This window comes from Mustela putorius, unplaced genomic scaffold (assembly GCF_011764305.1).
Source record: "Mustela putorius furo isolate JIRA1106 unplaced genomic scaffold, ASM1176430v1.1 tig00000743_pilon_pilon_pilon, whole genome shotgun sequence".
In the NCBI taxonomy this organism is placed as follows: domain Eukaryota; kingdom Metazoa; phylum Chordata; class Mammalia; order Carnivora; family Mustelidae; genus Mustela; species Mustela putorius.
Genome location: NW_025421464.1, coordinates 1,708,069 through 1,723,781, shown reverse-complemented (window position 1 = coordinate 1,723,781; position 15,713 = coordinate 1,708,069). Strand labels below are relative to the sequence as shown.

The following is a 15,713-nucleotide window of genomic DNA, read 5'->3' as shown; positions in this document are numbered from 1 at the left end:
GCGCCTGGGTGGCTCAGTGGGTTAAGCCGCTGCCTTCAGCTCAGGTCATGATCTCAGGGTCCTGGGATCGAGTCCCGCATCAGGCTCTCTGCTCCACAGGGAGCCTGCTTCCCTTTCTCTCTCTCTCTCTGCCTGCCTCTCTGCCTACTTGTGATCTCTGTCTGTCAAATAAAATCTTAAAAAAAAAAATAATAATAATAATAATAATAATAATACATGGAATAATAAAGAGCAAATTTATTCAATTAAGGAATGAAGTAATGGATGTATTGAATGAGTAATAAAGAGTGTATATTATAAAAAACAGACAAAACACAAAACTACAACTATGTGAAGGCACTGGAAAGTGACCAAAAGCAGGCAGAAAACAGGAACATTTATTCATGAAAAACAGCAACTGCAAAAGGTAAGTATTATGAGTTAGTAGCTTTTTGGCCTGAGGTACTCCCCAAACATAGCAGCTCCAGGAGCAGAAAATTCCAGTCTCACTGGCTAGAGATAGCAGAAGAATTCAAGGCCAGTATAACAGCTGGAAATTTAGAGGAAAATCCTAAAAGCAAAAGAGCTACAGAAAAGATGTCATTCAAAATCTGAGCAAAAACTCTGTATAATTCCTGCCTGACAGCTAAACCATTTGTATTTTAGGGAAGACCTAGGAAGCCCAGCAAAAAGGCAAGCAGAAACTGATGAGGAGTCCATCCTTTAAAGTCATAACTGTCTAGATAAGATTGGTGAGTTTGCTGCTTTTTTTGAAGTAGATTCCCCACTGTGTATATAGAAGGATGGCACAAAGATAACATCTCACTAGCTTGAGGTGTCAGTAGACAAACATCAAAGCAGGCAGAAAGGCTGAAAATTTAGAACTTCAGAAGCAAGACAACCACAGAGGATGAACACTTAAACCTAAGTATAAACTCTACTCAGAGTCTTGGCTGACCTCTAACCTTTGCAGACCCAGGGGAGACCACAGGGGGCCAGACTAAAAAAGCAGCAGCTACATATGCAAATACATGAATAACCAATAATCCCATGAAAATGTGGATCAACATCATTAGCCATCAGAAAAATGCAAATTAAAAACAATGAAATATCACTGAAAAGACTGACTATCAAGAGTTGGCTAGGGGCGCCTGGGTGGCTCAGTGGGTTAAGCCGCTGCCTTCGGCTCAGGTCATGATCTCAGGGTCCTGGGATCGAGTCCCGCATCAGGCTCTCTGCTCAGCAGGGAGCCTGCTTCCTCCTCTCTCTCTCTCTCTGCCTGCCTCTCTGCCTACTTGTGATCTCTCTCTGTCAAATAAATAAATAAAATCTTAAAAAAAAAAAAAAAAAAGAGTTGCCTAGGATATGGAACAACTGAAACTCTCATATATTGTTAGTGGGAATATAAATGGGACAATCACTTTGGAAAACATTCTGGCTGTTTCTTATAAACATACATTTAACCTTATGGCCCAGCAATTGCACTCCTAAGTATTTACCCAAAAGAAATATATGTCCTCAACTACTCATAGCAGCTTTATATAGCCCCAGACTGGAAACAACCCAAATGTCCTTCATCTGTTGAATGGATAAATAAATTGTGGCATATCCACTCAATAAAAATTATTATCAGCAATAAAAAGAAGCAAACTACCAATACATGCAATGACATGGATGCATCTCAAAAACAAATGCTAAGTGCAAGAAGTCAGATAGAAGAGTACATATAATTCCATTTACAAAAATATCTAGAACAAAAAATAAATAAATAAATAATAAATTAATTAATTAATTAAAATATCTAGAACAAGACAAAATAATTTATGGTGACAGGAATTGGAAAAGTGGTTGCCTCTGAGTGAGAGGGTGAGAAGGCAGAAGAAGCAGTTTAGTTTGACTATACAGGGATAGGAATGATAGAACTTTCTGAAGTGCTGGAAATTTTCTATATATTTTGGTTGTGATTGCATGGTGGTATGTATTTGTCAAAATTAATCAGACCAGGGGCTTTTGGGTGGCTCAGTGGTTTAAGCCTCTGCCTTCGGCTCAGGTCATGATCTCAGGGTCCTGGGATCGAGCCCCACATTGGGCTCTCTGCTCGGCACGGAGCCTGCTTCCTTCTCTCTCTGCCTGCCTCTCTGCCTACTTGTGATCTCTGTCTGTCAAATAAATAAATAAAATCTTAAAAAAAAAAATTAATCAGACCATACAATCAAGACTATATATTTTACTATATGCAAATTATTACCCAGCAAAATTAGTTAATTTTTAAAAATTAGTTAATTATTTATTTATTTATTTGACAGAGAGAGATCACAAGTAGGCAGAGAGGCAGGCAGAGAGAGAGAGAGAGAGAAAGAGGAGGAAGCAGACTCCCTGCTGAGCAGAGAGCCCGATTCGGGACTCGATCCCAGGACCCTGAGATCATGACCTGAGCCGAAGGCAGCAGCTTAACCCACTGAGCCACCCAGGCACCCTAAATTAGTTAATTTTTAAAAATGGGTTGAGAATCATAAAATCTAGAAAGAAAGACAAAGCACATCCATACAGAACCATTTAGACCATTACTTAAATTCAACATACAGTGATACTATAAAGTCAAGAGAAGAATTGCTGGGTGTCTTTAGGGAGAAATGGCTAAGGGATGAGATACCAAAATTAAAACATTTATTTGTGGTAAAGCAACCCCTTCATGGAAAAATTATTATGACACACTAAGGCCTTATTGATTCTTAACTATTCTGTGTTGAAGAAGTTTTGGCGATCTTTTAGCCTACTGAAACCATGTGAAAATAAAATAATAGGGAATTTGCCTGACTGTCTATACCTTCCTATCCCAGCTGCCATGTCTTTCCAGATTAGGCAACTCTGGAGTCAGAAAAATCTGAGATTTGAGATTAACGGCACTAATGTTTTACCTCTTATTATGCATTTTGATAATGTGGTATCATTTACGAAGTACTGTCACATACTATCTTATCTGGCCCTTTCTGACAAGAAGACTGAGGGATATGGTTATTCTCAGTAAACTGAGATTTTGAGTGGTAGAGGTACCTGCCTTAAAAACAAAACAAAACAGGGACGCCTGGGTGGCTCAGTCGGTTAAGCCACTGCCCTCAGCTCAGGTCATGATCCCAGGGTCCTGGGACTGAGTCCCGCATCAGGCTCCTTGCTTGGCAGGGAGCCTGCTTCTCTCTCCACCTCTACCTGCCGTTCTGCCTCCTTAAGCATTGGCTCCCTCTCATTCTCTCTCTCTCTGACAAATAAATAAAATCTTAAAAAAAACAAAAACAAAAACCACTCAGGTCTTCTAACTCTGAGAGTAGCTGGATTCCTGTCACACCATCACTTCCAAAAAGCATTCAGAATTCAGTCATGAAAGATAATTTTAGCAACCATACACAAATCATACACTAGTGAAGACACTAACACTTTCCTGAATTCTGAAGAAATCTCTAATAAGACACTGGGTCCCTTTTCTGTAGGACTCATTCACAACCTAAACATTGAACAGAAACCACAGAATCACCCAGTAGCAATCTCTTAAGATCTCTTGTGATTTATGGTTGACCGAGATTTCACAGAATTCTTTGATTAAAACAGGCTTCTTTATTCGGGACACCTGGGAGACTCAGTCAATTAAGCACCCGACTCTTGATTTTGGCGAAGATCATGATTTTACGGTGTGAGATCAAGCCCCACATCTGGCTCCACACTCAGCACTGAGTCTGCTTGAGATCCTCTCCCTCTACCTCTTCCCCCACTCACATACTCACTCTTTCTCTCAAATAAATAAATAAATAAAATCTTTTTAAAAATAATAATAAATAATAAAATTTAAAAAATAATAAAATGGGCTTCTTTATCAAAAAAGATTAGGATAAGCTTATATGATGCTATCCTCAAAAGGCAATATCCTTATTACAACATGAAGCTTTGCAAACTGTAACTTCATCACTTCTGAGCAACAATACATATTATCTATATATAAATAATATCATTTGCCATTCCTCTTCCTTGAAGATATTCTAGGTAACATCAAGGTATAAAGCAATAGGGGTGTCTGGGTGGTTCAGGTGGTTGGGCATCCAACTCCTGATTTCAGGTCAGGTCAGATCTGAGGGTTGGGAGACTGAGCTCCGCATCGGTCTCCATGCTGGGCTTGGAGCCTGCTTAAGATTCTCTCTCTGTCCCCCACCCCACACTCACTCCCTCTCTTTAAAAAAAAAAAAAAAAAAAAAAAGGATACTGATACAAATACAACATTCAAAGACATGAAATGTTTTTAGATCACTAGTGTCAAGACTGCAGCTTAACCCATCCACCCATCCTTTCATTCATTCAAGTATTTATTCACCTTCTGCTCCTGCCAGACACTGTCAGGGACAGTAATAATACATAATGTTTGCCCTTATGAAATGTACTTACAACCTATAATCGGGAAAAAAATCTGCCATATTTACACAATTTACACAAGTAAATTACAATCCATATTGATGGTGCAAACAGCAAGGGCTCTGGAAATGAACTGATCAGTCTGAATTCTGGCTCTGATACAAACTTCAAGCAACTTAGTACCTCTAACTTGTTTATCAATAAATTAAGGATACTATCTACAACTCATAAACATTATGAAGATTAAATGAGGTAATATAAAGAGTCTAGTATAGTAGGTATTATAGTAGGTAGTATAGTCTAGAATAGTAGGTATTCTGACAATAATTATTCTTTGAACATCATTAATATAACCACCACTTTGAGTCCTGAAACAGTCTTACCTCTGAGGCTGCACTGGAGTATATTTTGAGGTGGTTCCCTTGACTTCCAAAGAACAAGCATTTGATGGAATGGACTGTTCCGCCAGATTTTCTTTTTCTGCCTCTTTGTAATAAGTATTGTCAACTGTGGGAGAGCAAAAACTAGTCAGTACTCAGAATCCCAAAGAAAACGTTGGAGAGACATGTAGATACATACATATCTATTTGTGTGTGTGTGTGTGTGTGTATCCCTTCTAAGTAGTGGAACCATTAGTTCCGGTGACATCTTATATGGAAGTCCAATTTATAAAATCTACTTTGATTGAAGCAGAAATGTAGGATCTAAGGCCTATCTGCCAGCCTAAGTCACCAACTCAGAAAAAAGCAGCTCTGTCTTTAAATGCTGATACAATCAGATTATCTGGCATTATGGGTATACCCATCAGCTTTTCTCCCCTACAGAAATTAAAAACACTGAAAGTTAAAAGATATAGCATCTGAGAAAGGGGAGATAAGGGCATGAAGGGGAAGGAGTTACTTTATCATAAAATATTCTTATGTTACCATGGCCATAATGGAATAGAAACAAAAAAGTACTATAAGAATAAGGAGAGAAAAAAAAAATAATAAGGAAAAAGAACAGTTAAGTAAAGGGGAAGAAATAGCATTTGCTGGTATAGCTTATGAACTGAGCCTTGACAAAAGAAAAAACCCTAACCAAATAAATGGAAGAAAAGTTAGGCTATGAAAACACACTTCATGCATTATTTATTCCAGAAAACAATCATTTGGCTCATTCTCTAAAGAAATTTTTTTCTGGAAGGGAGAAAAAGAAACAAACAAACAAAAAAATGATAGTGCATTATATCAAGGCTACAATAGAGGCACTTACCCCATTTAAAAGCAGAGATTATTAAATTTTTTAAAATTAATGTAAAAAATTTGATATAAAATTTTTATAGGGCACCTGGCTGGCTCAGTCAGTAGACATATGATTCTTGATCTCAGGGTTATAAATTCAAGCTCCATATTAGGTGCAGAGATTACTTAAAAATAAAATTTTAAAAAATAAATATATGTTGCCTATAAAAATGCACTTAAAATATAGAGATACATCATGCTAGCACTAATCAAAAGAAAGCTGGAATGGATATAACATCAATGCAGATTTCAGAGCAAAAAATATCACCAGAGATAAAGATGACCATTTCAAAATGATAAAATGATCAATTCCTCAAGATGCCAAAACAACCTAAATATTTATGTACTGAATAAGAGACCTTCAAAACACACAAAGCAAAAAATAGAAGAAGAAATAGAAAAAACCATGAGTATAGCCTGAAATTTCAATCTCTCCCTCTAATCTATGGAACAAATTGACAGAAAAAATCAGTAAGAATCTAACTCATATGAGCAATTGTGTAAGGCTGTATTCAATAAAACTTCATTAACAAAAATATGTTGCAGTCAACTCATCAGGAGGAAATAACAATAGCAAACATATATATACAAAATAACAAAGCCCCAGATACATAAAGGAAAAACTGAAAAAATTAAAGGGAGAAATAGACAATTCAACAGTATAGTTGAAGATTTCATTATCTCTATTTTCAATAACAGTACAGTTAGATAGAAGATCAATAAGGAAATAGAAGATTTGAGCAATACTATCAACCAGCTTGATCCAAATTGACATTGATGTAACTCTCCACTCAATGACAGCAGAATACACATTCTTTTGAAGTGCATACAGAATATTTACCAAGACAGACCATATTCTGGGCCATGAAACAAAACACTTAAAAGGATTCAAGTCACACAAGTAATGTTCATTAACCACAATGGAATTAAATCCCTCAAGAAATCAGTAACAGAGACAATTTCTAGAACCAATCCCCCCTCCATATATTTGGAAATTTAAAAACATACTTCTAAATAACAAGTAATTTGGAACTAGTAGAAACACAAACTACCAACACTCACTCAAGAAGAGATAACCTATATCTGTTAAAGAAATTGAATTTGGGGACGCCTGGGTGGCTCAGTTGATTGAGCGGCTGCCTTTGGCTCGGGTCATGATCCCAGCGTCCTGGGATCGAGTCCCACATTGGGCTCCTTGCTCGGCGGGGAGCCTGCTTCTCCCTCTGCCTCTGCCTGCCATTCTGTATGTCTGTGCTCGCTCTCTCTCTCTCTCTCTCTCTGACAAATAAATAAAATCTTTAAAAAAAAAAAAAAAGAAATTGAATTTGTAGGGGAGCCTGGGTGGCTCGTGGGTTAAAGCCTCTGCCTTCGGCTCAGGTCATGATCCCAGGGTCCTGGGATCAAGCCCCGCATCGGGCTGTCCACTCCGCGGATAGCCTGCTTCCTCCTCTCTCTCTTTCTGCCTGCCTCTCTGCCTACTTGTGATCTCTGTCAAATAAATTAAAAAAAAAAAAAAAATCTTAAAAAGAAAAAAAAACTCACGGAAATGTAACTTTAGGTGATTTGTACAGGTGAATTATATCTAAATATAGCTATTACTTCAAAAAAAAAGAATAATTTTTAAGTATTTATGATCTCTTTAAAAATGCTTTTGTTCTTTTAAAAAATGCTTCTTTTGTTCTGATCAAACAGACAATATTCTGCAGACTTAGTAACCACCAGTCTAAATGTCAATTATCTTTTAAAATCAGATGCATGACTCAAAGAATCCTTGTACAATGGCAAACAGTACGTTCTTCTCTCCTGCTGTTTTGTTCCCAGTCAGACTCAGGTTAGGTTAAATCTTGTCATAAAAAGAAAAGAGTTATATATCTGGCAGTAAAAGTCAATGTTAGCTTAAGTTCTAAGAGATTAAAAAAAAAAAACAGTATAGTGCATCATTAGTGTCACATTCACCATGAAATGAATTAGCCCACTTCACCAATAATAAACCAAAGGATACAACATTTAGGTAATTCCCCAGATCCCTCTGGCTCTTAATACAGTGTTTCACCATTCTACCAAGCACCTTTTTTCTAAGATGATCTTTCTTACCTGGTCTCAAAGGCGTGACAATAGCTTGCTGAGGATTAGGCTTCCTCAGAGGGGTTTTGCCCTGAAAAAGCCCTGCTATGCCATTCTTTCCAGGAAACTTATTCTCCAAATTGGCCTTCTCCTCTGTGAAAAGGTAAGAGTGTCATCATTTAAACAATCAGCAAGGAAGTAAAATAAATCAGTACCCTGCACATTTTTTTAAAATGGGGCCTAAACCCTTCTACTGGTACACTTGTAATTCATTTGGCAAGTACAAAGCTCTAGTGATCAAAAAGAAATGAGTACACATTATACGTCAGAGATAGAGACTGTAAAAACTATCAAAACTACCACTAAAACACTGGCAACATTGAACAATGTATCATAGAAAAGAAGTGCAGACTCTGCATTGTGAATAGCTACTTACTTTTTACTTGATACACATTTGGACCATACAAGCATGAACCGGCCTAATACATCGTGTTCCTCTCAAAGAAAACTGTAGCTATTAAGATCTGCAGGGCTTACAAGGGAAGTACTATGGTCTATTTGAGTTGAGGTTCCTCACCCACAGTGGCAAGAGGTGGGTGTGTAAGGATGGAACAGACCTAGGCTCTCTCAGGAATTTTATCTTAGGTTCTGCTGTGCCCAAAAGTTAACCCAAAGCAGTGAAACGTCTCTTCTACCAAAAGCCTATCAACAGACAGAAGCTTCAGGAATGTGGTGATGCCCAGCAAATAACACCGAGCATGCATACCCTGACTGCAAATATGTAAAGAGATACGATTATTTGGAAGAGAATTAGAAAATAATATATTAGAACTAAAGTGGTTTTGAAAGAATAGTAGGGTTAATTTTTCTTCTACATTATATTTAATAGTGTCTTGTACTAATATTTCCTTTTTTTTTTTTTTTAAAGAAACTTAGATAAAGGAATAGACAACCCAGACTTCTCCTTGGGGTTTCAGTAAAGCAGAGAGACACAGAGAACACCCCTGTAGGGTAGCTGGCCCTCTTCTCCACCCTTCCTCAACACCACTTTCAACAGATTCCTCCTCTCAGGATCCCCCCGGCATACTATTAAAAAGAATGGTATGTGCCATCACATTTGGATACTGCATTATACGTAATAAGTGCAGCTGCAAGAGAATCATTTTTTCTCCCATTACATACTGATTTTCTTTTAATATGGAGGATAAAGACATGAGAAAGAGAAAAACGAAGAGATTCTAGGAACTACTAACCTGACATATCAGTTATCTCACCATATTATTACAGGGTAATATGAAAATATAACCTTATCTTTATTTATTGTTGGACTGGTGTCAGAGTTTGTGTCAAATCACATTATCCAACATCAAGTGATCCCATCTGCTTGGGGATTGGGTTCTAAGTAGCATAATCCCCCCAGCCAAAAAAGAATTGGTAAAGCAGGGCGCCTGGGTGGCTCAGTGGGTTGAGCCGCTGCCTTCGGCTCAGGTCGTGATCTCAGGGTCCTGGGATCGAGTCCCGCATCGGGCTCTCTGCTCAGCAGGGAGCCTGCTTCCTCCTCTCTCTCTCTCTGCCTGCCTCTCTGCCTACTTGTGATCTCTCTCTGTCAAATAAATAAATAAATAAAATCTTTAAAAAAAAAAAAAAAAAAAGAATTGGTAAAGCAAAGTAAGAGGGCGGTAACTGCAGTTGCAAAAAAGTAACACAAGAATCCTTGTGATATTAGATCGGTTAGAACTGTTCAATATCTTGACAGTGGCAGTAGATACACAAACCTACACAGATGATTAAAAATTGCATAGAACTGGGGCGCCTGGGTGGCTCAGTGGATTAAGCCGCTCCCTTCAGCTCAGGTCATGATCTCAGGGTCCTGGGATCGAGTCCCGCATCAGGCTCTCTGCTCAGCAGGGAGCCTGCTTCCCCCTCTCTCTCTGCCTGCCTCTCTGCCTACTTGTGGCCTCTCTGCCTACTTGTGATCTCTCTCTGTCAAATAAATAAATAAATAAAATCTTTAAAAAAAAAAATTGCATAGAACTTACTACATAAATGAATACGAATACAAGTGAAATTAAGGAAATCTGAGTAAGATAGGTAGATTCTATAAATGTCAATATCCTAGCTATAATATTATATTCTGTGCCCAATGATAGTAGAGCAAGTTTTTATGTGGCTGCCATTGTGACAGAATGTTTTGAATGCTAGAGTTTCACTGAACTTTGTTTCATCTGGATTTTCCCATATATCCCTAAAGATTAAACACTTAACATTCTTAACTGCAAAATTACATTAATTTGTACTGACAGTCCATTTCCAAAATACTGGGCATTTCAATTATTTCTATCATATATCATGGATGATAAAGTATCTTGGTGTAAACAAGAATTTATATTTTAGTTATTTTCTTGCAATTCCTTCTAATTTTTGAAAGGTACTCAGAACAAAGCAAGCCACTAACCCTTAGAATGGCCAGAGAAAGTCAACACTTACCAAACCAAGAATCTATGTTTTGGGTATCTTCCTCATCATTCAAAGAGGTAAAATTGATGAAGTCCGTGGGAGCGTCATAGGAATAGGAAGTTTTAACTTGTGACATTGTCCCCTGTCTTGGCACCGAAGAGCAGATTTTCCCCAGTACTTGTGTCACTTCTTTCAACAGATCACCTTCTAATGAAAGAAATGGTTCAGAAACTCAGTTGTACATTAATCTAAGGCACTGATTCCCCAGCAGGTACTTTGCCTTTACTACTACATGTGCAATTCTGAAAATGATCTGGACAAGTTGCCTAACTTTGCAAACCAAACTAAAAGTTAACTTCTGGGGCACCTGAGTGGCTCAGTGGGTTAAGCCTCTGCCTTTGGCTCAGGTCATGGTCTCAGGGACCTCAGATCCAGCCCCTTGTTGGGCTCTCTGCTCAGCAGGGAGCTTGCTTCCTGACCCCTCTCTCTCTGCCTACTTGTGATCTCTGTCAAATAAATAAATAAACAAGCAAATAAATAAAAGTTAACTTCTTTTTCTTTTCTTTTCTTTTTTTTTAAAATATTTTATTTATTTATTTGACAGAGATCACAAGTAGGCAGAGAGACAGGCAGAGAGAGTCGGGAAGCAGGCTCCCTGCTCAGCAGAAAGCCCGATGCGGGGCTTGATCCCAGGACCCTGGGATCACCACCTGAGCTGAAGGCAGAGGTTTTAACCCACTGAGCCACCCAGGCGCTCCTCTTTTTCTTCTTTTTTAAAGTTTTTTTGTTGTTTTTTTTGTTTTGTTTTTTTAGCAATGTTTACACCCAACGTGAGGCTCAAATCCCAAGACGAAAAGTCGCATTCTCTACTGACGGGGTCAGTCAGGCACCCCAAAGACAACTTTTCTTTTTTGGGAACTTGAAGACACCCCTTGAGATAAATATGTTGGAATTAGAAAGAGGCAAAGTTTGATGAGTACCTACAACATGCCAGGCAAGCACCATATTGGGTGTTTTACATTAATTATTTTATTTTCCCTCAATCTACCATTTTCTCACTTCTAGCCTCTCCAATATTCAATTTACTCTCTTTCTCTCTCTCAGCCCTGAATAATCCAATTTCTGTCCTGAATAATTAAATTTCTAAAACACGCCATTAAATTTTATACCTACCAACTAAAATCTTACTCATCGGGGCACCTGGGAAGCTCAGCCGGTAAGCATCTGCCTTCGGCTCAGGTCATGATCCCAGGGTCCTGGGATTAAGCCCCATATCAGGCTCCCCTGCTCAACAGGGAGCCTGTTTCTCCCCATCTAGCTCCCCCTGCTTGTGTTCCTTCTCTCACTATCTCTGTCATAAATACATAAAAATCTTAAATAAATAAATAAATGATAAAATCTTACTCATCATTCAAAGTTCAACTTAATTCTCTACAAACTTTCCCACGCTTCACCTATCATACGAACTGTTGCCTCTCCAAAACCATAGTGCTTTGTTTACCATCCAATTTTATGTTAGTTAACTATACAAATGCCTCTCATAGAAGACTGTAAGTTCCTGAGAACAAGGATGGATTTTACTCACTTGTATATACCTCATCCATCAAGGTACTTAGAACAGGATCTTATATATAGTAAGAGCTCAATACATTTTGCCAACTACAGGCTTTCTTTCCTTAGAAATATATTCATAAAAATACTATTCCTGAGCATGAAAAGAAAAACTTTAAGAAATACATAAAAGGAGATGCCTGGCTGTCTAAGTAGGTAGAGAATGTGACTCTTGATCTTGGGGTTATAGGTTCACGCCCTACATTGGGTGTAGAGACTGCTAAAAATAAAATCTTTAAAAAAAAAAAAAAAGGCACATGCCGATTAGATCAAAGGATCAAAGATGGGTCCCATCCATACTCCTATATACAAAGTTCTACACTGCCCTGTAGAAACCTGTGTGGGTTTAAAGTCAATCCCCACTCTAGCCCTCTGTGGTTAAGAAAATATCTGAAAGTAGTCTGAAAAACAGCCTGAAGGGCACACTCATTGGCAAATAATTTCCCTATGAAACTCAGTGAGCCATTTGTCTTCATCCAGGGAACAACATGTACTTAAAGTATTCTGTATCTTGGAAGAGAAGTAGATACCAGTAATCACTTGAATTTATATTTATAAACTTTTTTTTAAGATTTTATTTATTTGACAGAGATCACAAGCAGGCAGAGAGGCAGGCAGAGAGACAGAGAAGGAGGAAGCAGGCTCCCCGTCAAGCAGAGAGGCCGACGTGGGGCTCAACCCCAGGACCCCAACGTGGGGCTCGACCCCAGGACCCTGAGACCATGACCCGAGCCAAAGGCAGAGGCTTTAACCCACTGAGCCACCCAGGTGCCCCTTGAATATACATTTATTAAGTATCTTCTTTAAGCTTTTATTTTATTATAAAAATGCATGCTCATTAAAGAAATTAGATCACAAAAACACCTTTTATTAAAATAATAATCTACAATGCCACACTATTTCAACCTATCTCTCTCTCTCATTCTCTTTCTATACATATACACACATATATATGAATCTGCTTCACATATTTTTAATGTTTTTCATGTCAATACATACGGGTATTTTATCAATTGATGACTGTGCCGTAATTTACTTATCCCATATTTTTAGGTATTTCCCAATATTTTCGCTTTAAAGACACTACTTAGAAGACTATCTGGGGTGCCTGGGTGGCTCAGTCAGTTGAGTGTCTTGTCTTGGGCTCAGGTCATGGTCCCAGGGTCCTGGGATGGAGCCCTGTATCAGGCTCCCTGCTCAGCAGGGAGTCTGTTTCTCCCTCTCCCTCAGATCCTTTACCTACCCCCCACCAGCTTGTTCTCTCTCTCAAATAAACAAGTAAAACCTTAAAAAAAAAATATGGAATGGCTTCATTTATGTGGAAATGTTCCTCTAAAGAGCAATAGTTATTTGTATTACCAGAGAGGTATGCCAGTTCCCCAAACCATCACCAGTTCTGGGCACTAATAACTCTCAGTGCTCATTTTCTTTATATTATACCACCATCCCTATTCTCTGAGATAAATTGTGAGCTTAGTTACACCCAACTTCACTGCTCAGTGGTTTGGCCAATATTTCATTAGCTTCTCTCAGTGGACTGGGGCAATTCAGAAGGTACTTCAGTGCCTCAGAAATATTTGTTCTACTAAATACTTGGTTTACTTAATGATATCAATCTATATACCAGAGAACTTCATCTTCCCATGGTCTCTCCTATTAACTCATTGCAGTCAGAACTCCACGGACACCTTTATAACAATGCCCCAGTTGAGGTACTTAGGTAGAAATACGATTATTTTGGAATTGGGAGGAATCTTAAACAACACCTAACTTTTGCAGTTTATAGATAAGGATTAAAGCAAAAAAGGCTCTTTCAAGGTCACATGACAGAAATACTAACAATCATGGTAAAAACAGTTACCAATGGCACTTATTATATGTACCAGGTGCCATGAAGTACTAAATTCATATTATTTCTAATACTTTCAACAATCCTGTAAAACAGCAATTATTATTCCCATCCTACAAGAGGAAGCTGAAGAGAGAAATGACTTGCCCAATATCACAGTTTTATAATGGCAGAAGTAGATCTAGAACAGAGGCTCCTAACTCCTTTACAATGTTCTTTCCACATTTGATTCTGCCCTCTCACCCTGTGAATTAGAGAAGCATATTAACATAAGGCCTTTAACTGCATAATAGTAATGTATTTCCTAGTAGATCCATTCTCCATTGTCTTTTTTTTTTTTTTAAAGATTTTATTTATTTGTCAGAGAGAGCGAGCGAGAGCGAGCACAGGCAGACAGAGTGGAAGGCAGAGTCAGACAGAGAAGCAGGCTCCCTGCGGAGCAAGGAGCCCGATATGGGACTCGATCCCAGGACGCTGGGATCATGACCTGAGCCGAAGGCAGCTGCTTAACCAACTGAGCCACCCAGGCGTCCCTCTCCATTGTCTTTTGCCCTGAATAGAGGAGTCCTTATTATTCTCATTCTAAATTTTTCACTTTCCCCTATTTCTACTTTCATTGTTCAATTTAACTCAATAAGCTATTTGTTAGCAGTCCACTCTTACTATACACTCGCCAGGGGCCTGAAGATACGGGCTTGACGATACTGGAGCTCCTTTCTCACTAATACCCAAGGATAAGACTCTGTCTCATACAAAGTAGATATAGTCTCAGATACAAAGGAACTTAAATCTAGATAGGAGCTAAGGTCCTGGCACACCCAATAAATAAGATGGTATGTAATATTTAAATTACATCATGCTAAACAAAATAAGTCAATCAGAGAAAGATAATTATCATATGATTTCACTAATAAGTGGAATTTAAGAAACAAAACAGAGTGGGTGGATCAGTGGGTTAAAGCCTCTGCCTTTGGCTCAGGTCATTATCTCAGGGTCCTGGGATCAAGTCCCATGTTGGGCTCTCTGCTCAGTAGGGAGCCTGCTTCCCCCTCTCCCTCTGCCTGCTGCTCTGCCTGCTTGTGATGTCTCTCTATGTCAAATAAATAAAATCTTTGGAAAAACAACAACAGCAACAACAACAGAGGATCATAGGGGAAGAGAGGAAAAAATAAAACAAGATGAAACCAGAGAGGGAGACAAACCATAAGAGACCCTTTTTTTTTTTTTAAAGATTTATTTATTTATTTATTTGACAGAGAGAGAGAGAGAGAGAGATCACAAGTAGGCAGAGAGGCAGGCAGAGAGAGAGGAAGGGAAGCAGGCTCCCTGCTGAGCAGAGAGCCCGATGTGGGACTCAATCCCAGGACCCTGAGATCATGACCTGAGCCGAACGCAGCAGCTTAACCCACTGAGCCACCCAGGCGCCCCAAGAGACCCTTAATCATAGGAAACAAACTGAGTGTTGCTGGAGGGGAGGGGGATAAAATCTTTAAAAAAAAGGTTTTAGGGGTGCCTGGGTGGCTCAGTTGGCTAAGCATCTGCCTTTGGCTTAGGTCATAATCCCAAGGTCATGGGATCAAGCCCCATATCAGGCCCCCTGCTCAGTGGAGAGCCTGCTTCTTCCTCTCCCTCTGCTGCTCCCCCTGCTTGTGATCTCTCTCACTGTCTCTGTCAAATAAATAAATAAATAAAATCTTTTTAAAAAATGTTTTTAAAAAATATAAATAAAACAAAAAATAAACTTTCATTCAACTTTTAAAAATACTTAAATTACACTGCATAAGCTATAAGTATAAAGAGAATTAGAAATTAATATAGCTTAAGCTATGATTAAATATTTTTCTTTGAGCATCATCTAAATAGTAGGAAGTACCTACCATTATAATGAAAGTCACCACCTTGATCACTACTTTCCAGGCTTGGAATGGCCATGGACAGTTCTGGCCAATGAGAACAAAGCAGGAATTTGCTGAGGGATTCGCAGGAAAACTTACTTTGCTCATACAACCACAGCCTTGTTCCTGCCCTCTTCCTTCACCTTTCTTCTTGCAAATGCAATGGCTAGAGATATAGCA

At 38.6% G+C, this 15,713-nt stretch overlaps 1 protein-coding gene across 6 annotated transcripts in view; it reads right to left on the bottom strand.

Moving 5' to 3' along the window:
* Window positions 1-15,713, bottom strand: part of TPX2 (TPX2 microtubule nucleation factor) — a 59,151-nt gene that overhangs the window by 31,592 nt on the left and 11,846 nt on the right. For all 6 annotated transcript variants that reach the window (XM_045084029.1, XM_045084034.1, XM_045084030.1 and 3 more), the window contains exons 2-4: window positions 10,209-10,385; window positions 7,752-7,874; window positions 4,758-4,881 (exon numbers count right to left, since the gene is read on the bottom strand). In XM_045084029.1, the coding sequence (XP_044939964.1) occupies window positions 4,758-4,881; window positions 7,752-7,874; window positions 10,209-10,314 (353 nt within the window). In that variant the 5' untranslated portion in view covers window positions 10,315-10,385. The remainder of the gene's footprint in view (window positions 1-4,757; window positions 4,882-7,751; window positions 7,875-10,208; window positions 10,386-15,713) is intronic.